Source organism: Pristis pectinata, chromosome 24, assembly GCF_009764475.1.
Source record: "Pristis pectinata isolate sPriPec2 chromosome 24, sPriPec2.1.pri, whole genome shotgun sequence".
In the NCBI taxonomy this organism is placed as follows: Eukaryota; Metazoa; Chordata; class Chondrichthyes; order Rhinopristiformes; family Pristidae; genus Pristis; species Pristis pectinata.
This window is the reverse complement of record NC_067428.1, coordinates 1,333,626-1,359,688: the sequence shown is the minus strand read 5'-3', so window position 1 is coordinate 1,359,688 and position 26,063 is coordinate 1,333,626. Positions and strand designations below refer to the sequence as shown.

The following is a 26,063-nucleotide window of genomic DNA, read 5'->3' as shown; positions in this document are numbered from 1 at the left end:
CTTAAAGGCATCTTGCATGTTGCTAAGTGATCCAAGTTTCAAGTACAAAAACCCAAATGTCATGGGTACATTTAAGTGTATTCAAGATGGTTAGTTCTCTCTAAACATATTAGTTAAATCTATTGGGAGAGCTGGAGAACATTGTTGCGAATGTTGAAAGCAGCAGGAATAAATAACACCGAAAATTTATTTTGATGTAAATGTCATGTTCAGACCGTTCTCTCACACTGAAGGGAAAAGGTAGCTACTGATTGGATTACTCTACAAAGAGCTACTTCCTTAGTGGTAAGGATTGATTATATGCTTGCAAAACTCATAAGTTGCCAGTGTCAATAGGACCAAAGGATATAGAATCTCTCAGAACTGGCTAAATGTTCTATTTACTTGCATCCATGATTCTTAGATCAAGCAACTGAAGCGGTTTTGAAGCATTAGGATGAACTCAAATTACCAAGACACATCAAGCGGAGGAGCAGGCTCTACTGCTCAGCACCGATTTCACTGCATTACGACCATTTTAGAAATAAGCCAATTTATATCCAATATAAGATCCACTGTAGAAATGAGCCATTTTATAGCCAGGTCAGCTTCATGCAGGAATTGTGGGCTGAGTGATAGAGAGCACAGGAAATGGAAATAAAAGGAATGGAAAGCACCTGTTGCCTGACACGTCCACCATCCCAAGCTATTTCAGGAAAACAAAAATATTTGCCAAAATAGTAACAGTACTTTCAACCAGGTTAGTGGATGGGATAGAAATGAGAGATTAAGGATAAGGGGAAGGAAGAAGCAGAATGTCTTTCAAGACTAAACAACATTGATCAGAAGGCAAGAAGGTAGAGCAATGGCAGATAGAATTTACGCCCCCCAGCAAAAAAAAGTGTTTGGGAAGACTAATAAAGCTAGGATGTATGTAATGAATGGCTGTACCGCAGAAACTACTGAGGAATGGAAGTGCAAGTGTCCAAATATCCCCGAAGGTAGCAGCACAGGTAGACAAGCGAGCAAGCATACTGGATACCCACCTTTATTAGTCACAACATAAATTAGAAGAGAGGGGAGGTTATGTTACAACCATACAGAACATGGTGAAGCCACAGTTGGAGTCTCGTGGGCATTTCTGGTCACTGCACTATAGGAAGGATGCAGATGTATTGGAGAGGGCCCAGGGGAGATTCACCAAGATGCTGCCTGGGATAATTTGTTGCAGTTATTAGGAGAGACTGGACACGCTGGGTTTGTTTCCTTGGCGTGGAGAAGACCAAAGGAGGACCAGACAGAGGTACAGAAAATTATGGGGGGCATAGATAGAGGGGAACTTTTCCCCTTAGCGGGTGTATCTATAACCAGCAGCATAGGCTTAAGCTAAGCAGGAGACTTCGTATCTGGGAGTGGTTGAAATCTGTAACACATTGTGTGGGGCTAGTGAGTTTATATATTTGAGCATTTGAAACACCATGGCACGGAAGGCTATGGGCCAGGTGAGGGTAAGTGGCACTAGTATAGATAGGTACTTGATGGCTAGCATGGACATCTGTGTCTGTTGTTGTAGTTTCATTTCATTGTTGTACAAGGCTTACACAATTATACTGTGCTATATATTCTATTTAAAACAGAAGTGCTTCACAAGGCTCTTTATTTTGAACTACTTCAATCTGTACTTCTGCAACAACAACTGAGACTTAATAGCAATACAACAAAAAAAATCACCATTACTGGTCTACAATCAATAGTGACGGGCATGAGTTAGGAACAAAATCCCAATGGATCAGATCTTCAAGGTGGAAGCCAGCAATTCTGCTTGGAACTAGCAGTTTTCAGCTACAAAGCTCAGAGGAACTTCTGCTTGGGTCCTGGGACAACTACCCACTGCCTTTGGCCTACCCATGGCAACCATTTAGGATTTCTACCCATGGAACCAGCGCCAGAAACTGTGGACAGAAGATAATCAGATCTGCCCTGTTAACTATTTAAATTAATGATTTTCAGTTTCCCCAGTGTTCTAAAAATTAATAAATAAAATTTAATCCTATTAACTTTTCAAACTACTATTCAATCTTTGATAGCCAGCAAGTCTGGAGGGGTGGGGGGGGGGGGGGGGGGGGGGCGGTGGGCTCAACTCTTGGAGCCTTTTGGTTATGCTCAGAGGACCTGTGTCAGCGATCAGCAGGGAGCCAGCTTCCAGCAGAAGACCAATGAGCTTGGGCAGCTGGCCAGTCTGTGGAAGGTCCAACACACTTTCTAATGGACTGCAAGGCAAATAGAAAAAGTAGATAAAAACTGTGCTCTATTAGTCTGTTGACATTTACTGCACTGGCATGCAATATAAATGCTCGTGTGCAGTATGATCTCAGTACAACCACAGTACCAGATCGGAACAGATGTAGAGGTGCCAGGAAGCTTATTGAGGGACCGTGAAGCACTAGACAGAGAAACAAACAGGTCAAATCAGTGGGGAGTTACATTAAAACAAAACGTGCAGAGATTAGATTCAACATTATCTATTTAAAAGAAGTACACAAAAGAACTCAAACCATAGCTTTGTTACAGTCTGTTTACATTCCTATAGCTTCTTCTGAAATCAAAAACACTGAGAGAGTTAGTTTACATCATGCAAGTCACTCCAGAATGCCTAGCTGAGGAGCAGCTATCTTACACGGGAGATCATGACAAGACTCCAGGACCACATTACAGTAACGAGTTGGGAGATTAACCACGTTTCCCAACTGGACAAGAGGGTGCATTTGTACCTGCAAACCAAAAACAATGGAAGCTAGAGTAGCTTTGCAAAAAAACTATGTTGCTGAAACAGAAGCAAAACAAACATTTCTACTGAAAAGCAAATTAGCAATGTCTCTGATGAAGCAACGTGTGGGGGACAAAAAAGGGACCAAGGTAATGACAACTCAAAGCCTATTTCCCAATAAAAGTCTGCACAGAAATTTAAGGTGAAACTGAGTATGAAGGTAAAATTTGGCCAAAACAATAAATGAAGATGTTCTCAAGCAATTTAATTTGAAGGAGCTAAAGTTGAATTTGAAAAGTTAAATTTCTTCGTCTCTTGATCGAGAACTAGTTTCAGTTAGTTAACAGATCCAAGACAAAGTCAAAAATAGGCATAGAAAATTTGTTCACATCACACTAACCTCAGGATTCAGATTGCTGACCAGCAGGACAGCATTGGCTGCAGAGGCAAAGCCTGGAATCCCCATACGACTTGCTGCTGCTGCAGCTGCGGCAGCTGCTGACGGCATGCCGAGTGGAGCCAAGGCCCCGTGAACCCCTGGGACAGACAAACCTATTAAATGAGACACCGAAGTTATTACATAAAATGCACTTAAAATAGCCCACTGATTAAACTTGAGCTGCATGCACCACGGCGAGCACCTAAACTCAATGCAGTGCATTAACAGAAAATATACTGCGCAAACTCGTTTACTGTCGACCATGCAATCCCGTCTGCTGCAAGAGGAAACAGATAGCAAAACCTTGTTACGCAAATCTATACTCTACACCAAGCAGCACGAAACACACAAGGGAGGGAAAGAAATGGCTCTGCCATGTCCTAGACGTGAAAATGAAGTAAAGAAGCCACCCGAGAGCACAGTAGATAACACCATTCATTGCATCCAGTTATCCCACACCGTGCCTTAAATGCCAAGCCATCCTGGAACTCAAACTCTGATCCACTTTGTTTCACCCATTAAAACTTTACTTTGTAATCAGTCCAAAATTAAGCTGTCAAAAATAGCAATAAACAATTGCTCCTAACAGGCTACATCACACCATAGCAAAAGAGTGCACTGGTAATGAGAGAATTACAGTATATAGCGATCAGACAGGTATTTAAGGAAGTTTGTGGAGTTAAGTTTTCACGAGTGACTTCAAATTATTGGAATGCAGAAATCCCGGGTATTAAAATGTGTTCTTTAAAACGAAAATCAGCTGTGGAGTTAATGCAAAATACACAGATAATGGGCAAGTGCAATATTAAGTCTGAACGGATAGCTATAAAAGGTCAGATTTGGTTCCTCATTTTACGCCAACATTCAAGATGGGTGCAACAAGCCATCAGTTAACCTTCCAGGACTGGAGCTTAACATTCCGGATCCAAGGTTTTCAGATGAGATTTAGCGGGGGATGAAGGACAAAGAGGTAAGGGTGATATTGGTTAAGGAAACAAACCACAAGTATGAGATGATAGGTTAGGATGATCAGATCAGTTAAAGAGGGACAACGTACTGTTGGATCATGCAATGAACATACAAATAGCAGGGAAGCTGAAGACCAAAGGAATACTTCTAGAATGCACTGACTGAGATGGCGGTGGATGCATACACATTCATGTGGTATGAATTCAAATGCCATGACTAGGGGTGCCACAGCCCAAGTGCTGGGAAATGACAAGGTCAAACACAGGTATGTGACGTCCAGCACAGACACAGTGTGCCAAAGGGTCTGCTTCAGTGCAGTTGGACTCAAAGCCACAAGTTGCTGCAGTGCAAAAATACTGAGCAGCATACAATATCGGGGATTTTAATTAGGCCAATATTAACTGGGATACAGAGAATTCCTGAACTGTATTCAGGAGAACTTTATCCAGTATGCAGCAAGCCTAACAACAGGGAGGTGATGTGGAGAGAGGAGGAAAATGAATTCTGGATTTAGTATTCGGAGACAAAACTGGGCAGGTGGGAGCTGCACAAGTGGGACAGCATGGCGCTGACCATCACCGGGTTAGACTGTTCCTTTTCATAACTGTATTCAAAGGTCAAAAATAGCCGTAAAAGGCAGTGAAACTGGGCAGAGTTTAATTGTTTGTTTTAAAACCAGAGTGAGCTGCATTTTAAAGGGGATACTGAGTAAAATCAAAAATTCCAAATGTGTTAAGTACATAAAGAAGATAACTAAGCTGGGTTTGGGAAACAAACAGGAGGCTTATTTGTGGACTAATACAAGTTCTTGATGAATGTGGGCAGGGTCCATAAAAAAGACAAAGCCAATGTTGAATGAAATGACATGGATGGGATAAAATACAGTGAGGTACAATGAGATGAAGTTAATGTGAAAGTGGATAAGTCACCAGGTCCAGAGCAAATACATCTGGGGCTGTTAAAAGCAGCAAGGAGGAAATTGTAGAGACCCTGACCATTACTCAACCCTCCATGACGACAGGAATGATGCAAAGAGGATTGGAGGACCTGCTTAAAAAGGGCAGTATAGATAAAATGAGTCAACTGCATGCTAATTAATTTGGTGGTGGGAAAATTATCAATTCTAAGGGATAGTATCAGCCTTCATTTAGAAGATCAATCGGTAACAGCATAGATGTGTAAAGGGAAGATCTACATTTGAATAACTTTTTGGAAGTTAACACGAGGATTGTTAACATAGTCCATGCAGACTTTAGCAGGGCCCAAAACGGCAAGCTAGTCAATAGAGTAGCAAATTGGATCTAAAATTGCCTCAGTGGCAGGAAGCAAAGGGCAATTGTTGACAAGTACAGACAACACAAAAACTGGTAATGCCTTTGATAGCAGGGATGGCCTGAGCAGTTGGGCTGAAAAATAAGAAATGGAAGTACAAGAATGGAAAAGTGCAACAAGGCAATGGAACAGACATTAAACAACAGGATATTGGATGATGTGGAGCAACAAAAGAACCTGATATTTTTAGCGATGATGATTCAATAAGTCGGAGCTGTTCTCATTGAAACAGAAGAGGCCGAGAGGAGACACAACTCAGATATACATGTTTGAGGGACCTAAGAGTATACCCGTGGAACCTAATCTCCTTGGGTTCAAAAACGGGGCAAAGATTTCAAGGAACTGGTGAAGTAGAGGAAAGAAGACCCTTTTTCCATTCAGATGACAGTAGGATCCAAGTTAGAGACAAAAGCCGTTGCATTAAAAAGTATTTGAATGTGTAACTTAAGAGCTGTGACCTGCAGAGGTATGAACCTAGCACTAGAAAGTGAGATTTCCCAAAACATCCATAATGCATTCTACAAAATGCATCATGGATATTGTGGTACTGTGTATTCCTCTGGTGGAGAATGGACACTACTCATTATAGCATTCTATTCAAGAATTTTATGCAAGCCAAAGAATACCTGTATTGGTCAAGTACATCTTAGAATGAAAAGTTATTGGATATGGGAATTGAAACATCAGATAATGAAAAGCAGAGCTTAAGAGTGTAATTGGCCACTCCTGCTCCTGGTTCTGTTGCAAGACCTGCCTGGTCATTCGTAGCTCCAGTTCCAGATATAAAAAAGTTTGGCATGCAGTAAGCTTGGAGATAAAATCCTACGTTAACAACTCACCGGCTTGCTGGAAGGCAATACCAGGAGGAAAACCAGTTCCACCTCCATAAGGCGAGGAGATGATACCTGGTGCACCTGGTAAGAAAGCAAGCCTGCATGAGCACTTTTAGCAACATATTGCTTTTTACAATCCACCCCTTTCCATTACCTCCTGTTTAACATGCTTCAAGAATACTGTGGGATTCAATCAAATAATTTTAGTCACCAAGCAGCTATCTTTCCAGAACCTATGTAAAAAGTTAAGCATTCCCAAATATATCTGCAAATTTAATGGGAGTTCCAATGTGAAATCTATCAAGATCTAAATGCAAGGAAATGTAAACTCAGCAGAGCCTTCTGACCAAAATAGAGTATTTATCCAAGTCCAAATTACAAATTCAGGTGTTTTTTCTCTAGAAACACAGCCACACATTAAACTCATATGCATTTTAAAACATTACAGGATAAGACTGAATAAAAATTTATTACACAAATACAAGTTGTACACAGGAGAAACTCCCACCTGCGAAAATGAAACAAACTGTGAAGTGTGAGTAATTTCACTATTTCATGATAGTACTTGAGACAACTGTTTACTTTAGCACCAGTAAAGCTGGATTATGCCCCAAAGAATGGCTTTGCAATCAAACACTGAATTAACAAAACATGCAGCTCATTACTGTACACCACTCAAGAAGACTCTACAAAAACAGGAAAATTCTGGCTTGGAAACAATACCCTTAAGCAAAAAACAAACTGCTGGAAGAACTCAACAAGTCAAGCAGCATCTGATGGTTGAGTTTCTGGTCGAGACCGTGCATCAGGACGCAAAACGTCGATCACCTCAACCTGAAATGTCAACCACCCCTTTGCCTCCACAGGTGCTGCTTGATCCACTGCGTACCTCCAGCAGATGACTCCAACATCTGAAGTTGCTTGTGTCTCTATTTCTACTCTTAATTTCCTCTTTTACAAAAGATTCTGAAGCACCAAACTAAAACAAAGATCCTGCTTTGTGGTTAAGTGTATTTCATAGACAAACCACGATGTAATCTGGCTTATTGGTCTGCATAAAATTAGGCAGTTAAATGCAAGCTTTGCATTTATGACAAAATCGCAGCGGGAACAAAAGGAGAATACCAAATGACCCCAATCAGTTTCATCCAAACAATGCTATAAATACGAGTTAAAAAGAAAAAAACGCCTTCAAATCTCAATTATCACCATGTTCTCTGCAACAATAGACAAGTAAAACCTAATGCAGGACAAGTGGAGAATGCCCCACTAATGGAGCTTTCAGAAACTGCTTTAAATGAACTTATGGGAAAAATGATTAAGGCAATGTTTTAAAAATTACTAAAATAGACTGTAAACTCTTAGTGCCTTTAGTGTATATAGTTCGTCATCAGGGTCTGGATATGTCAGCCAGTTCACATCTCAGGCCAGCAGGATGCAAGCCACCATGTAACTAGCCCTTTCACTACCCCACAAAATTCTAAGTAACCAAAAGTCAAAGTTCCTAGTTATTTTCAAGATCTAATTTTACAATTCTAAACTATGCACAGCACCTGCCACAAATAAGGTTACATCCAAATTCCCATTAGCAGGATGAGGGATCACCAATGTGTACCATGGAAACCACACACACATACACACACTTAAAACTCCAGAGAGGGTGTATTTACCTAGTAGGGAGGCTTCCTTACCAAAAGCGGCCATGGTTTGGTCTAAGGTTGGCTGGCTGTCACCAGATGGCAAGTCAGGACGTGTGTAGTCTCTACTTTTGTCATTATTGTACTTAACATTAAGGCTCGTCAGCTTAGAGAAGTCAATGCGCAGAGTGCAGCAGGCATTATAGATGTTCTGTCCATCCAAAGCCTAGCAGAAAAGGTATACACAGGAGTTAGATACATTTATTCTATACACATATAAATAGCAATAGAATTTGAAGTCATTAAGAGTAAATTCTAGTGGACCTGCACTTTGAATGGATAGGTAACAACACCTTAGACAAAATTTGAACTCTGGTCTACATGGAGTTAGGTGACTGAAAGCAGAGTAGTGCAGCTAGTTTCAGTGCCCACTGCCTCTTGAAAGGGGTGTTTGCATGGGTAGAAGACATGCATCTAAGGGATTTCATAACTAAGTCAAAGCACTGCCACATCCTACCATGAATAATGAACAATTAAGCAACTAACAGCAAGAGGATCCAAGAACATTCTCAACCCTAGCACCAAGAATGAGTATTTCAAGGGCAAAACATGGGATACAGAAATTGACCCTGTGCTCGCTAAGAGGAAAGCTTTAGGCTTCAAGAGGATATGGATTACCTGACCAGTTGATAGCAAAGTGGAAAATGAGATTCAATGCAGAGAGCTTCAACAAGCCAGAATACACAACAAGGGAGAGAATATAGAAAGGTATGAAGGAATAGAAGGCAATCTATGTGCTCAGATGCTTAAAGAGGTAGAAGAACAGGTAAAAATGTGGTTAAAAAGCTATTCAGAATGCTTTCTTTTATTACTTAGAGGCACAGGAAGAGCTGGAGGGTTATGCTAGAACTATATACCACGATTAGGCCATAGCTCAAGTACTGCATGCAGTTCTGGTCAACACATACAGGAGTTTTAGATGGCGCCAAGCCAGCCATGTATACTGCACTTTGTAGATGGTATGCACTATAGCCACAGAGTGATGGTACTAAGTGAATGTTCAGGATGATGAAAAATGCACCAATCAAGTCATTTACTTGGTCCTGGATGATGTTCAGCTTGAATAACGATCAAGTTGCATTCATCCAGAAAGGGGACAGTAATCCATCACACATCTGATCTGGCTTGTGGAAAAGCTCTGGGGAAATGGGCCAAGTTAATTTACAAGATCGCTTCAATACATGAAGCCAGTATTCATGGAGGATGACACCACTGCCTCTTGTTCATTAGAATATAACTCAACGTACCAGTTTAGCATGTTGTGCACAGGAACCATCAGCATATTGGAGCAAGGCCTGGAACTGGTTATTCTTTGTGAAGGTAATGATCTTCAACACAGTGCCAAACTTGGAAAAAATCTGCAATCAAAGAAAATTTACAAAATGTTGATGCACAACTTACACAAACAAGGATCATTACTAAATTACTGCACCACATGGGAATCAAACATGTCTATGCACAAAAGCAACGGTTGGTCCAAAACAGCCTTTTTAATTCTGTGTGCGTTGTACACAACATTCTTACCAAGATGAAGCACAGTGTGTACCAAGGAAGCTACATTATATTAAGGCTCCATTGAACTCTTATTACTGATATTTATGATTAATATCAACTTCACCAAATATGACAGCAGACATGCATGGAAAAATGGACACACACTTCAACCAGTGAATGGCTAAGTTCATTTAAGGTTTTGTAGATACACAAAGCAGTCCCATGCAAATTGGACTAATACCCCCACAACACCCACCCGTCTCAGGGCCCAATAGCACTCCAACACCACCGCCCTCAAATTGTTACAATCTTAAAACTTCAAAAGGAACAATTTCTAGCATTAACTTCTAAGTTAGACTCACCTGGTGCAAAACATCAAGAGTAACTGGATAGAAGAGATTTTCCACAATGATTCGAAGAACGGGGCTCTGGCCAGCGAGATTGACAGCAGTATCTGGGACACCAGTTCCAGCGATCGCCATATTTGCACTCTGTACTGCATTTACTGCCTGAAGAGCAGCTTGTGCTCTCTGAAAGATTGAATAGGAAATCTTGGAATACTTGGCCTTTGTTATCTTACATATCAGTCAGAATTGTACAATACAGAAATGGGCCCTTTGGCCAACCATAACCATGCCAAGCTTTTCTCCATCTACACTAATCCCACTTGCCTGCATCAGAACTGTAATCTTCTATATCTCACCTATTTACCAAAATACCTAAACGTAATTGTATCTGATTCCACCCCCTCTTCTCTCAGCACATTCTACGTTATCAACAACTTTGTTAAAAATTTACTCCCAAGATCCCTATTAAATTTTCTACTTCTCACCATAAAACCATGCCCTTTTGTTTTGATGTCCCTAGTATATTACATTACATACATTGGTCTTTCAATGAGTCTTCCTGACCAAGCTTCACTTTAAATTACAGAACTTAAGATAGTTGATGAGGATGTCTTGGGGATTGTCTACATTACAGCAGAAAAGGTGCTCGGTGTCTTAAAAAGTCTGAAGGTGATAAATCTTCGGGGCCAGACCAGATACATCCAAGAACACTGTGGGAAGCTAGAGAAGAAATTGCAGGAGTCCTGGCAGAGATATATGTATCATCATCAACCGCAGGTGAGGTGCCAGAGGACAGAAGCATGGCTGATGTTGTGCCTTTATTTAAGAAGGGCTGAAAAAAAAATCCCAAGAACTAAAGACAAGCCTAACACCTGTGGTAGGCAAATTACTGGAGGGGATCCTGATGGATTAGATATGTATATATCTGGAAAGACGGACATTAATTAGTGATAGCTCGACATTGTGTGGAAGATCATGTTTTACAAATTTGATCTGGATTTTTTGTTTTGAAGTAACCAAAAAGGCTGATGTGGGCAGGGCAACAGACGTAGAAGGCTGCTATGGAAAGTTGGATCGCATGGGATCCAAGGTAGGCTAGCCAAATGGATACACAATTGTCTTGATGGTCGGAAGCAGAAAGCAGTGTGCCTCAGGGATCGGTGTATGCCCATTGTTATTTGTGATCTATATAAATGACTCTGATGAGAAGGCAGATGTAAGTTTGCAGATTACACTAAAGTAAGTGGTGTCGTTGACAGTGGAGATGGTTATTAAGAACTACAGGGGGGATCTTGAGCAGCTGGATAAATGGGCCAAGGAATGGCGAACAGATTACATCGGACAAGTGCTAAGTGTTGTATTTTGGGAAGTCAAATCAAAATAAGACTTTCAAAGTGAATGATAGGGCTCTGAGGAGTGCTGTAGAACAGGGGAACTTAGGAGTACAAGTATACAGTTCCCTGAGGGTGGCACGACAGATATACAGGTGAAGAGGAGGACTTCTGGAGCGCTGGCCTTCATCAGTCAGGGCACCGAGTATAGAAGTTGGGATGTTATGTTGCAGTTGTACAAGACATTGGTGAGGCTGCAGTTGGAACATTGTGTTCAGTTTTGATCACCCTGCTGCAGGAAAAATGCCATTAAGCTGGAAAGAGCGCAGAGGAGATTTGAGGATGTTGCCAGGACTTGAGGTTGAGCAGGCTAGGACTTCATTCACTGGAGTTTAGGAGACTGAGGGGTGATCTTATAAGGGTATATAAGATCATGTGGGGCACAGATAGGGTGAATGCACAGCCTTTTCCCCCAGGGTTGGGGAAATTAAGAACTAGAGGGCAGAGAAGTAAGGTGAGAGGGGAGAGATTTGATAGGTACCCGATAGGCAACTTTTTCCACCCAAAGGATGGTCTGTACATGGAATGAGCTGCCAGAGGAAGTTGTTGAGGCAGATACTTTAAGGCAGGTATATGGATAGGAAAGGTTTAGGGGGATATGGGCCAAACATGGGCAAATGGGACTAGTTTAGATGGGCATTTTGGTCAGCATGGACCAGATGTGCAGAAGGGACTGTTTCTGTGCTGTGTGACTATGTTTATCTGTGACTTCACGGGAGTTGCAATAACCCCTGTCTTCCAAACAGTAAAAGCAAGCAGCAGTACCAAATGTTACACAAGGTGGTGGTCAAGATCAGAAATACACACTGCTCCAACGTCTTCCCTGCTCGCCAATTATTAGTAATGAAAGATTTAGGAAATTAAGGGGGACCTAATAGTGGTGTTCAGTGTTACAAGGGGCATAGACTGGGTGGAGAGCAAGAACATTTCCCCTAATGGAGACATCTAAAGCCAGAATACATAGGTTTAAGATCAGGAGTTAGAAAGGATTTAAGAAAAAAAATTCACCCAATGTGTATTTGTCATCTGGAATGCACCGAGGAGGTTATGGAGACAGGTACCCTCATGACATTTTGAAAAATATCTGGACAAAGTACTCGAGTCACCAAGGAAGCATCAAGGTTACAGACCAAGAGCTGGTAAACGGTATGAGTACGATGAGTCAAAGGGCCTGTTTCTGTGCTGTAGGACTACGAAAGGTACGAAATCATACAGTCAGTTACCAAATAGAGCAAGCTGGCAATAACTGACGAAAAGCATTAATGACACAAGTAATAACGCAGTACTCACAGCCTGATTGGGAGAATTGTCAGTTTTCAGTTCCTTGTGGTTAGAGTACTGGATGTAGACAGGATGACTCCTCAGGTATGGAGTGACAGTCCCATAGTAGCTCACCATTGTGTTAGCAGCTTCTTCCGTATTCATTTCAATAAAAGCCTGCAAATGTGCATACAAATCAACTGGAATCTAAGTAAATTCACCGTATGGTTTACAGAATAATTAAATTGAGAGCTGCTCTGCAGAGAATTCAATAAATACTGACTAAATTGCAAGAAAATAAAATCAAGATGTTTGTATCTGCCACAATGGAACTCCACTCTTGTTTTTAAGACGGTGAAGCTAATAAGTCTATAAACCATTAAGCTGGCATGGACTTGATGGTCCAGTTGGTGTCCCAATGGTATTGGCATTGTTTGATCTGTGGAGGGGAACCTGTTGCAGTAAACAAAATTTTGCAACAGAGAAAGGTTACACAGTAAGAAATTTTCCCTTAGGCAGAAATGTCTACAACCACAGGCATGGATTTAAAATAAGCTTCAGAAGTTAAATGAGCACTGTTGAAAGTATCCTGACTTGTGGCATCATGGTCTGAATCTGCAACTTGAATGCACAGGAATGGAAGAAGCTGCAGAGTAGTAGATTCAGCCCAATACACTGTGGGCACATCTCTCCCCACTATTTAAAGTATCTACATGAGGTGCTGCCTCAAGAAGGCAGCATCTATCATAAAGATCCCCACTATCAGGGCCATGCCATTTTCTCACAGCTACCATCAGGAAGGAGGTACCTGAGGTCCCACACCACCAGGTTCAAGAACAGCTGTCTCCCTTCAACCATTCAGTTCTTGAACCAACCGGCACAACCCTAATCACTATTTCAGTGTAACCAGAAATAGTTAGACCAGACACCAGATTTGGTGCAAAGTCCAAAAACAAAAACTACGCACCTGGTTTTTGCCTTTTAACATGAGAAGATTTGTTACTTTTCCGAAAGGCAAGCCCAGGGAGATGACCTCTGCTTCAGTTACATCGTTGGGAAGTTTACGGATATGGATGACTCTGGAAGGCATTATTCCCGAAATTCTATTCTCTCCTTTGAACTTTTTGCTGTCATTGCCATTGGCTGGAAAAGTTTAAAAACAATGTGAGGGCACTAACATTCGCCATGTTATAATCACTGCTCATTACTTAAAATTAACTATAGGCCAGATGAGTAACGTGCAAAATGTGGAGATACTTACTGTACTCACCAGAGGGAGTAGAATTGCTCATGATATAGGGACCGTTAGTAGCACAAGCAGATAGAAGCTCGTCAGACCCCCGCTGTTGACAGAAAGGACAACTTACTATCATTTCCATATAGAAGAGTAAATTTTGTAAGCACAGGGTTAATGTTTCAGGTTGACAATACTGTACCAAAAATTGTACTTCATACATATTAGTACCCCTTCTCTGAGATAGCATAAATCATTAACTTTCTGAATTGGTGCTCACTACTGCAAACATATGGGTTCAATTCAATGGAAATGGCCTCAGCAATGATGCATATAGGAGGCAGAGATATCACACCAATAAGCAAAGAATCACTGGGAATGAAGCAAGGCATTCCAGCCAGCGATCCAACCAGATGCTAAATGACTAAGGTTACATTCCATCATCAAAACCTCTGCTCCTGCAGATGGCTGCCTTCAGGTGCCAAGGAACTTCTCAGTACTATGGTCAGATACAGTTCATATAGTCATTGCCTGGGCCCTCAAAATAGGTCTTCCAAACAACAAGATCATTACTTTAAATTTAAGATTGTGATGATATTCCATATTTCTACCACCCTGTAGAAGCACATTGCAAGCTTCTTCCTTACAAATGCTTTTCAAATTATATAATGAATCAAATCATCCCACAAGTCTTGTTAAAGAAACCTGGCAAGTCTAAACAACATGTTGTTTGGCACTACAATTGTAATTAATGGGTTTGATTCAGCAGGTCAAAACTGGGCACCCATGAGATATCATGAACCTTGAGCAGCCACAATGTACAGCACCACAAACAGTATATTATTACTACAGTTATAATCAAGCCATCAGTATAATCAAACCTTGAGACCAATCCTGCTTCAATGAATGCAGAAGGTCATACCAGGTACAGTAATGGACATATAAAATTAAGGTGCCAATGTGGTGAAGCTGCAACACAGGACTGACCATCTGTGCTAAAGTGCATGCAATAGACAGAGTTAAATGACCCCACAACCAAAGCTCAATGATCCTGCCATCTAGTTGTGAATGGTGACAAGCACCACCACCTGGAAGTTGCCCTCCAAACCACACACCATCCTGACTTGGAAATATATCTCCCTTCCTTCACCGCTGAATCTAAATCCTGGAACTCCCTCCATAACAGCATTGTGGGTATATGGATGACTCTGGAAGGCATTAGTCCCAAAATTCTATTCTCTCCTTTGAACTTTTTGCTGTTGTTGCCATTGGCTGGAAAAGTTTAAACACAATGCGAGGGCACTAAGCAACTGCAGCAGTTCAAGGCAGCAGCTCACCACCACCTTCTCAAGGTGAATTAGAGATGTACAATTAAAAGCTGGCTCAGCCCAAAAAGCCGACATCCCTTGAATGAATAAACAAAAAGTGCAATTAAAGAGCCACCTGGAGGAGGCATTAGGGCATGAAGTCGTACAGCACAGAAACAAACCCTTGGGCCCACCATGTCTATGCCGACTTTTTTGCCCACCTACACTCATTTCATTTGCCTGCATTAGAAGAGTATCCTTTTATGCCTTAAGCAAAGTAGCTCAACATCATCCAGGACAAAGCAACCTGCTCAATTTCCACCCTGTCCACCACTCATTCATGCCCTTCACAATGTTGAACTGGACCCAGCAACAAAGGATTCACTTTCCTATATTGTTCCTGGGTCTAAATCAGCATTATGGGAACACTTTCACTAGGCTGGACCACAGCACCTCAAGGTGGCACCTCACCACCACCTTCAACAGCAATTAGGTGAATGAAGACCATCTCCCAAAATGTAATGACCACCTTAAACATAATGGCTTGAAGTAATATTTTCTACAGTGGATACGTGCAGATTCCTTTGACTAAACCAGCACTGGGATTGCCTATTGCGTATGCCCACACGGTGTGCTGTAGTCCCAAGTTCAGATACAGAATCTTCACTCTGCCCCTTGCTTCAAATGATATGAAAATACAGCTGAAATAAAAGGATCCACCTGATCCTTTCATTGCTGTTATTAACTCCATTATACAGATCAGAAACAAAGCCCCCGTGATTCAAAGCTTTTCACTCATGAAGTGCCAAATCAGCCGACCCAACGTAAATTGAGCCAAACAAGAGCATGCTGGATGAGTAGAAAACTGACAAATCTGCCAAACATGAGCAATGGATAATATGTTTTTTCAAAATTCATGAATAATGAAAGTCAGTTAAATCATGAGGGATGGCTCTTACAAAAGGCACATGTCGATAGCCACAAGTAAGTTTTCCCAAAGCAGAAAAACCACAAATTCGACAGGTAGTTAATACCACCAAACGTACAAAAACTCCAAGTGTGAAAAGAGACGCCAACATCTTTGCTCAGAAATCAACTGCAGCACTGATTCAAAACAGATGGCAAACTCTTCCATGCTTGCCCTGTGTTACTTCAGTGCTGAAGGATGGCTGCTGAATCCTAACTGGCTACCTTTAAGGCAACTAACATCAACAGCATATATTCTCTTTCTACAACAGTGTCAGAAGACATCCACAGCCTGTGGCAAGAAATGAAACTGCAAACAGGACACATGAAACCATCCCCACCCCCCAACACCACTGCAGAAAAAAGTCACCTTAAGGCACAGAAGAGTTTTCTCACGACAAAGAAATAAGTATTAGCACCATCCTTAAGACCATACACAAGACGTGGCAGGTATAACTTGTGTACCCTGACAATGGAGACCACACAAAACACGTGGATCAAGCAGTCAACAACAGATAAGGTGGCAAAAGATATGAAAGCATCCTGAACTTGCAAACGAGTAGAGGAAGATGTAATAGGTAATCTAAACCCAGGCCAATCCAAAGGATTTAACACACTGCTAAGACACTACAACAGAATAGGTATGCATCGTTCTGGACTCTGTTGAGGTCAATTCTCCCGTTCTAAATTGTACCTTTATTTACATACAACACAAGAAGCCATTCAGCCCATCGAGTCTATACTGGCTCACAGAGAAATTATTCCCCCCTCACCCACCACTACTGATTTTCTCCATAATTACTTTATCCCACATTTTCAACAACTCCCAAATTTGCACTTTCCCTACATACTAAGGTTAGTTTATAGCATCTAATTAACCTACTAACCTGCACGACACAGGAGGGAACTGGAGCATCTCACAGAAAGCCAAGGCTCATACAAAGAAAATGTAAACCCTACAAAGGCAGCACTAGAGGTTGGGATCTCAGCTGGAGCTGCAAGGCAGTACCTCTACTAGATGCCACCAATCAATGGAAAGGCCTGTTTTTGGTGAATGGATACAAGAATAATCTATGGTAGTGTCGTAAACATTTCAATGAAATTAGAGTTATAGCAACTAGATATTAAAACAATGTCATACACTGCATGTAGTATAGAAAGAATGAACAATTCATTAAAACTCTGAATTGATGGTTTAGTAATTTCTAAGATGGTCCAAACACTAAATATTGCCATAAGTAATGCTGTAGACCATCTTTAACTATTCAACTCATAGGTAAAGCTGGGATAAAGTTCACATCCCAGCTGCCAGCTGAAATATTAGCTCTGACACTGAAACACTTGTGGTGAGAATCAATGATACTTCCCCTTAGAATATTCAGTTAACAAAAGGAACAGACAGACAGTGTAACTTAACCCTGTGAAATGAGAACCAGGTGTATAGGAGTGCCCCAATTGTCACTACCAGATGAAGCTGGGTTGGAGCGCGTTTGGCTAGTATAGCCTAAAGCCTACACCTACGCACCATCCAAAGCCCCCTTTATAGCCTTAACTGGTGCAATAGAATTGTGTTCTATAAATGTGAAATAGATGGAAGAATAACACCTGCAAGCATCTGCATAATCTTATCTGGAGGGCCAAGTATTACTAATTCCCTTAATGTAGTCAGATTAAGCAGGTGACCATTTTAAATCCACTTTATGAATGGATTATAGTAACACTGCTTCAATGCAGAATCTTCAATCACTGGACATAGGAATGGACAGGGTGCTAAATCAGTTGACCTGTAACTTCGGCCTCAAAACCTTACTCTGCCAGCCGCAGCATTCTATTCACTACTGTGGCACATAATGAGATGCAATGAAAAGGTGATATGAGTGGGTAGGTGGATGGAGGGGTTGAAGTGGGAAGCAAACCCAGAATGGCAAATCCATGGGCATCAATGGGAGATTTTGAACTTGTCATTAATAAATTATCTGCACTTCATTATAGAAACTGAGAAAAGTTGATACATTTTCCCCCCGTGGAAAGTCAAGATAATACCAACATTGCTGCAAAACCCAAGCCCAAAATAAAACTGCACAAAAGTTCCATTAACCCAAGGGCACCAAGGCAAATCATTTTAGAAGGACCAATCACAAAAAAGCACCAGTTCACTGACAAAAATAAATCTGAAGTGTGTTTCAGAGTGCAATATAAAAAAGGTGCTTTAGAAAAATTTCTCATAGTCAGCGAGACACTAAAAACTGTGCACAAAAGTTGTTGGCATGGCAATAGAATCTTCTGTTTACCAAAACTTCAAGTAAAAGGCCTGGTGTCCAATTACGGAAAAAGCTATTCAGCAAAATTAAGCTCACCATAAACAAGGATCTCCACCCAACCATCCTGAACTAATTTGAATACTCCACAGGGGTTTTGAAATGTATCAATACATTAGTCCAGTTAACCACAGTCTGAAACAAATAACTATTTCTGACAAGGCGAAAGGGCACATGGTTAAATAACTTCCTAATTTATGTCCTCAGCAAAATGTGATAGAATTCTTCTACGTGGTTTCATTATACACATTCTCATACACTTTTGCTTACCTGCTGCCTTTTGAACCAAGACAGTGCTGCAAACCAAAGTGTGTTAAATAATTTAAACAGACATTCCTCTGCTTTGTTTTAGCTTTCCACTTCCTCTCAGCGGAAAAAGCTGCTCTTAGTAGAGATAGAAAAGTAATAGGAAGTGGCCATGAATTATAGTTTGCTGTAAAATCAGGATGCAACTCATTGCACCAAATGCATTCAACAATCTTCTGCCAAAGAGCCTATGACCAATTACCACACGAACTCTTGTGCGGTTTCTGTTCAAGATCAAAATAGTACAGCTCACCATTCAGTATACTATGAAATGCCTGTGGCAAGTAGGATCAAGGAGAATCCCAAGGCAATTTATATATAGAACAAGAGGGTAGCTAGAAGAGGGTAGGACTACACAATTACAAAGGTGGGAACTTGTACTTGGAACCAACGGAAGTGGGCAAGATACTAAATGACTACCTTGCATTGGTATTAAGCATGGAGAATGACATGGAGGAGAGTGAGATTAAGGAGGGGTATGCTGATATTCTAGGGAATATTGGTTAAAAAAAAGATAGAAACATAGAACACCTACAGCACAATTCAGGCCCTTCGGCCCACAAAGCTGTGCCGAACATGTCCCTACCCTAGAAATTACTAGGCTTACCCATAAGCCCTCTATTTTTCTCAGCTTTATGTACCTATCCAACAGTCTCTTAAAAGACCCTATCGTATCCACCTCCACCACCGTTTCCGGCAGCCCATTCCCCGCACTCACCACTCTCTGAGTAAACAAACTTACCTCTGACATCTCCTTTATACCTACTCCCCAGCACCATAAACCTATGTCCTCTTGTGGCCACCATGTCAGCTCTGGGGAAAAGCCTTTGAATATCCACCCGATCAATGCCTCTCATCATCTTATATACTTCTATCAGGTCCCCCCCTATATCCAAGAAGTTGCCAAAGATATCCAAGTTATTGTAGTCGGCCAGTTAGGTTAGTTCAGAGACAGGCATTGTAATTATCAGAATAACCAAGACTTTTTCCCCAATATGAAGTTCTGAAGAATACAAGTAGAAATGTAATTAAATAACCCTATTCAAAAATAAAATTACAAATGCAGACCAGGACTGCACCCAGTATCTGAAGGAAAAACATTCAGCATTACTGAAAAAAGCTACACAAGAACCCAAAGGAGAGTACATGAACAGAACTAAAAAGCTCAAACTTCAGCAGCTGATGTGTAATTCCAAAACAGGAAACAGATGTTGGCGCTTTGAAAATATTTTCTATGCTAAAGATCTGAAGCTGGATCACTAATTTCAGGAACTTATATATTTTGAAACATCAGGAATGTCAAAACTGGCAAAGTAGCATACGAGAACAGGAACCAAACGAAGTGGTAAATGCGGGCTCGCTCTTAACTTTTAAGAGTAAATTGGATAGATACATGGACGAGAGGTCTGGAGGGGTATGGGCTGGGGGCAGGTAAATGGGACTAGCAGAATAATGTTTCGGCACAGACTAGAAGGGCCAAATGGCCTGTTTTCTGTGCTGCAGTTTTCTACGGTTATATGGAATTCCAGGGATCCAGCAAGTGTCATACATTACACATTTGAATGAGCAATTCTACTGAGAAATGGTTCCAGTGTGGTAGAACCCACGTGGCCAGTTTGCTACAGACTGCTCATCTGAACCCAGAATATACAGAACTCTCGCAGCTCTTGCTACAGTTGCCAATGGATTTCCTAATGGAAAGTAGCAAGTTAATGAGAAAGAAATCCCATGCATTAGCACCAATGTCTGCAAAAAGAATGCAGCTAAGAATCTATAATTTCTCCCTCCCTTTAATAATTATCAAATCGCCGTGGAAGTTTAAGTCAGGACAAAAACAAATCTGTGGCCTCAGCATTTAGCTATTTTTCCAACAACAGTTCCCTACAGCTTCATGGGCAGTCTCTGATCTGCAGTATGATTGCAATGTTAATGGCTATCATCACATTCCTTTAAGGTCTGCAGCCTTTGCAGTTCAACAGATAAATGGAATATATTGAGACCAGCTGGAATTGAGGAAGTCATGCTCATCAATTTAAAGACCATTGGAAGAGTGGCTGTGTGCCTATAAAGAGACAAGGAATGGGCAAATACAGTTCCATAAAATCGGATCAGTAATTGCTGTCAGAATAAGGAAGTGCATGAACCTAACAATCATTTAAACCATATTCAATTTTATAAAACCAGACAAAATGTCTTCATCTACTATTCCATATTCTGGGTACTTCAGTATGAACTTCACCATGTAAAAGGAAATGTAAACAATTTGAAACCAAGTATGATACATGACAAGATAAACTGCCCTGTTTCCGAACGAAGGCCTTGATGGTTTGAAACATCCAAGACAGCTCTTCTATTCCATTCAGTCAGAGGAAACAGTTTCTCCGGGACTGTACAACTTAAGTGATAAAACCACCTTACTAGAGAAAACTAGGGGCATGAATTTACAGTAATTGATGTAAAGATTAAGGAGGTGGGAAAATCTTTTTCACCCAGAGGTGGTAGGGTCTGGAAAAATGTCACATTTGTGAAGTACAGAATGTGTATTTGAAAAAAGGTGCAAGTTTGACAGAAATGGACACAAGCTGAAAAACAAGTTGCTTTATGGTAACCCTTCAAACTGTACTTCATGTATATGTCCAAGCATTTTGTACATTGCTATGGAATCTGACATTTCAATCCTCTCACCATAGACTCTCCTTAGTTTCCGACTCTAAGCGAACAGCCCCAAATTTTAACAGAAATCAACTCTCATCCTTGCAAACATCTGCACCTTTCACAAGCCATGATATCCTTACTTTGCAGCCCAGATTAGATACAATTCACTAAGTAAAAAAAAACAAAAACCTGCAAATTCTGGAAATCTGAAACCAAAACAAAAATACTGGAGACTCTCAGCAAATAAAGCAGCATCTGCAGAAAGAAATATCGACTTTTTATCCCATAGATATGCCTGATCCGCTGAGCGCTTCCAACATTTTTCATTATTGTTTCACAATTCCCCAGGTGTTGCCTGACAAGGAATTGTGAGGTATATTCAAATTCTGTCTTCTTCCTTACATGTGTCCTTGTAAATGCCACTATTTACAAGCCATATTGATCCAATACAGCAATGATCAGATACACTTGACAGGTTTATTCACAGGAACAAAGAAACTCATCCAAAAAAAGTGCGTTACTGGGCAAGGTGCTAGATCAACACTTGTTGATGCACAAACCTCCATTTGGGATTCAGCAGCACTGAGAAAATTGACCAGCACAAAGGCAATCGGAGTGCCTGCATTTTTCGTAATATAAAAACGCAAAAAGAATGTTCTTCTTATTTGATATTCTGTCAAGTATTCTCTTTCAGGTACTTTATGGAAGCGCGATATAATTAATGAGCCCGACATCAGAGAAGTGATGTCTGCCTCAGCAGTGGTCGACAGTAATTTGATACAGAAGTGTTCAATATTAATGGGAAACTAGTAAGAACTGCCTGACGACATCTTCCAGGTTGTCATTTTGGAGCACATTCTACTCTCAGAAACTGGACCACAAGTCCGATTATACTAAGAACAGTACATAACTGCAAACTCCAAACCATATCAAGTCAATCAAATTTAAATGCTGCAATATCACAGGAACTACTGAAGGAAATTAATATGAGAAGAGCAGCAAGATATTCCAAACCAAATGTAAGTCACATTGTACAGCTGCATCCATACCATCTGGAAATTTATTGGATATAGATTAATAGGCACAGTTAAAGCCAAATAAAAAGCTGAAACCACATCAAATGGCAAGAGTTCTACTAACTGCCTGTTCACACAAAACATTGGGCCACTGCAAGAAAGCACCAAATCTAATCCAATGTAATGAAAGGTATTTCTCCAAACCAGCACCACCAGGCAGTCTGCCAATTAGTGAAAAACTGCAAATGCTGGAAATACGTACAAATACAGAAAATCTAAATACTTAGTCAACAATGTCTGTGGAGAGACAAACTGTGCCCCTGCTTTAGATCGATGACCCTTCATCATAACTTGGTAAAGCATCTTCAAGATTGGCCCAGAGAAAAGTGGTCTTCGAGCACAGACATTGCTGAATATGGCTGGATCTGGGGAGTGCCATTACCTATAACTGCTTTTGGCTACAGTGGAGTTCAGTTGCACTGCTCCGTCCGGTCTTGGACAGTAATTTCCCCACATTGTGGGAAACAACATGCAATCTGACATGAAGGGGAACGAACTATGCAGCTCGCTGATGCAGTTCCTGCATTCTCAGCCTGTAGAGATGTGTAGCACTTTCTGAAATGGCATCGTGTTTTAGGGCCTGGCAGTCTTAGTGAATGAGAATATTAGTTTGATAGATTAAATATGATGCCCTGACAAGAAACCTATGCTTACAATTAAATGCAGTGGTTAGTCTAGAACCATCACCTCTCCATCAATACCTCTCATGTTCCATTTGGAACTGAGCGACAAAACAGAAAATCCAATATTATGTTCTAAAAGCTTTCCTAACTATAGGACTTCTGTACAAACCCAACAATGGAAGCAAGAAACAGGGTGTAAAGTACATATATAGAAATAACCCAGAGTTACAAATCAATCACATAGGACTATTTGAGGGGAGGATCATAACTGTTACATTAAAAGTGAAACTTACCTTTGTACCAACTGTTATATCTTGGACAATGCTGTAGAAAAAACAAGAAAAGTTAGAAGACATGTCCATAGCAATCCAGAGCAGTTAAACTATGGCAAATTCACAGTTTAAGGGACAGATTATACAGTCCATTGCATCCAATGTGGCCATGACTGTGCCAAACGTTTTATTTAAATTCACTTTTCCACAACCCAGAATGGAAAGTATCTGATCACAACCTGTATTGCAAAAAATGCTATCCTCCCTGCTAAACTCAAGATAAGTACAGTTTTCTTAAAGCACATGTATAAATTTCTACAATCGTCATTTAAACTATGCTTCATTCTGTTGGGGGAAAACTTAAATCCAGCAATTCTAAAAACATACAAATAAAAACAAGGGATTTTACTGAAGTCAATTACAACAAACTTTTCTTGAGCTTAAGTATATAGTGATATGGCTTAGGAAAGCAACATCTACTCTCAAATTCAGCCATCCCTGGTTCAGAGAGAGAAAACTGTCCCCCCTTGCCAAAACATGATCGTTTCCTTGGATCCATGTAAGTTTGCTCCCCGTGGGAATTAGGATGTTTGTATCACACTCCTGATACAAAAACTTCCAGCAAAAAAAATTTACCCGCACATATAACTGGAGAAATGTACAATGAAGGAGGGAGGAAGTGGGGGGAAAGGAAAGGGGGGAGGAAGTGGGGGGGAAGGAAAGGGGGGAGGAAGTGGGGGGAAGGAAAGGGGGGAGGAAGTGGGGGGGAAGGAAAGGGGGGAGGAAGTGGGGGGGAAGGAAAGGGGGGAGGAAGTGGGGGGGAAGGAAAGGGGGGAGGAAGTGGGGGGAAGGAAAGGGGGGAGGAAGTGGGGGGAAGGAAAGGGGGAGGAAGTGGGGGGGAAGGAAAGGGGAGGAAGTGGGGAGGAAGTGGGGGGAAGGAAAGGGGGAGGAAGTGGGGGGGAAGGAAAGGGGGAGGAAGTGGGGGGGAAGGAAAGGGGGAGGAAGGAAAGGGGGAGGAAGTGGGGGGGAAGGAAAGGGGGAGGAAGTGGGGGGAAGGAAAGGGGGGAGGAAGTTGGCGGAAAGGGGAAAGGAAGTTGGCGGAAAGGGGAAAGGAAGTTGGCGGAAAGGGGCAAGGAAGTGGGGGAGAAGGTAAATGTAACGAGGGGCACCCGAGGCCGGGTGCGGCTGCACCTACGGCCCTCACCCCCCGGGCCGGCGCCTCCCGGGCCGCGGGCTCCAGCCCCGCCGCCATTTTGCGAGCTGGGAATGGCGACGTGCGGCCGGCGCCTCCCGCCTCCGCTCCCCGCGGAAGCGGCCGCCGACGGCAACGAGGTGGAGGCCGGCCGGCCCGCCGCCGCCGAGCGCCACATGCCCGGGCCTGGCGTGCGGCTCCCTCCCCCCCTCCCCCCGCCAACGTGCCGCGCTCCCCGACCCCGCGGCCGGGCCCAACACGACGCCCCGGGCCGGGCCTTCCCGCCCCGCCGCACACGTGCCCCGCTCTCTCCGCCGCCCGCTGCCGGCGGTGGCCCGGCCCGGCCCGGCCGGGCGGCTCCTCACCCGTCCATTGCAGAGCAGAGAGCGCAGAGAGAAAAACCGCCGCTGCCGCAGCCGACCTCCCAACATATACCCCCAGAAAATGGCGCCACGTCAATCTCAGGCGGAGCCGCGTCCCATTGGCGCCCGGCCGAGGGAGGGCGTGTCCCGCTCCGCCAGCGCCGCGTCTGATTGGGCGAATCAAACAGTAAACGTGGAGCATCATGTCAGCGGGCGCCGAGCGGCGGAAATGGTCGGTTTCCGGTGGGCAGCGGTGACGTCAGCGGCCCCGAAACGTTCAACGGGGGGGGGGGGGAGACACACGGGGGGGGGGGGGGGGGAGACACACGGGGGGGGGGGGGGGGAGACACACGGGGGGGGGGGGGGGGGGAGACACACGGGGGGGGGGGGGAGACACACGGGGGGGGGGGGGGAGACACACGGGGGGGGGGGGAGACACACGGGGGGGGGGGGAGACACACGGGGGGGGGGAGACACACGGGGGGGGAGACACACGGGGGGGGCGGGGAGACACACGGGGGGGGCGGGGAGACACACGGGGGGGGACCGCAAGGGGGAGGGAGGGGGGGGACCGCAAGGGGGGGGAGGGAGGGGGGGACACACGGGGGGGAGGAGGGGGGGACACACGGGGGGGAGACACACGGGGGGGCGCACGGGGGGGGACGCACGGGGGGGGGGACTGCACGGGGGGGGACCACACGGGGAGGAGGGAGGGGGGGACACACGGGGGGGGGAGACACACGGGGGGGGGAGACACACGGGGAGGGGGGGAGACACACGGGGAGGGGGGGAGACACACGGGGGGGAGACACACGGGGGGGGAGACACACGGGGGGGGAGACACACGGGGGGGGAGACACACGGGGGGGGGCGCACGGGGGGGGGACCGCAAGGGGAGGAGGGAGGGGGGGACACACGGGGGGGGGAGGGAGGGGGGGACACGGGGGGGAGGGAGGGGGGGACACGGGGGGGAGGGAGGGGGGGACACGGGGGGGACACGGGGGGAGGGAGGGGGGGACACGGGGGGGGACACACGGGGAGGAGGGGGGGACACACACGGGGGGAGGAGGGGGGACACATGGGGGGGAGGAGGGGGGGACACACGGGGGGGAGACACGGGGGGGAGACACACGGGGGGGAGACACACGGGGGGGAGAGACACACGGGGGGGGCGCACGGGGGGGGACGCACGGGGGGGGGACCGCACGGGGGGGACCACACGGGGAGGAGGGAGGGGGGGACAC

General features: G+C 43.5%; 1 protein-coding gene across 7 annotated transcripts in view; it reads right to left on the bottom strand.

Annotated features, from left to right (window-relative positions):
• Positions 1 to 24,925, bottom strand: part of LOC127582633 (polypyrimidine tract-binding protein 1-like) — a 32,218-nt gene extending 7,293 nt beyond the window's left edge. Inside the window, exons 1-10 of one of the 7 annotated variants that reach the window (XM_052038101.1) lie at positions 24,823 to 24,925; positions 23,287 to 23,317; positions 13,770 to 13,851; positions 13,476 to 13,651; positions 12,539 to 12,685; positions 9,873 to 10,040; positions 9,264 to 9,374; positions 7,990 to 8,182; positions 6,326 to 6,400; positions 3,147 to 3,298 (exon numbers count right to left, since the gene is read on the bottom strand). In XM_052038101.1, the coding sequence (XP_051894061.1) occupies positions 3,147 to 3,298; positions 6,326 to 6,400; positions 7,990 to 8,182; positions 9,264 to 9,374; positions 9,873 to 10,040; positions 12,539 to 12,685; positions 13,476 to 13,651; positions 13,770 to 13,851; positions 23,287 to 23,317; positions 24,823 to 24,830 (1,143 nt within the window). In that variant the 5' untranslated portion in view covers positions 24,831 to 24,925. The remainder of the gene's footprint in view (positions 1 to 3,146; positions 3,299 to 6,325; positions 6,401 to 7,989; positions 8,183 to 9,263; positions 9,375 to 9,872; positions 10,041 to 12,538; positions 12,686 to 13,475; positions 13,652 to 13,769; positions 13,852 to 23,286; positions 23,318 to 24,822) is intronic. The other 6 variants (XM_052038103.1, XM_052038102.1, XM_052038104.1 and 3 more) reach the window with 6 other exon arrangements.
• Positions 24,926 to 26,063: the final 1,138 nt, after the last annotated feature.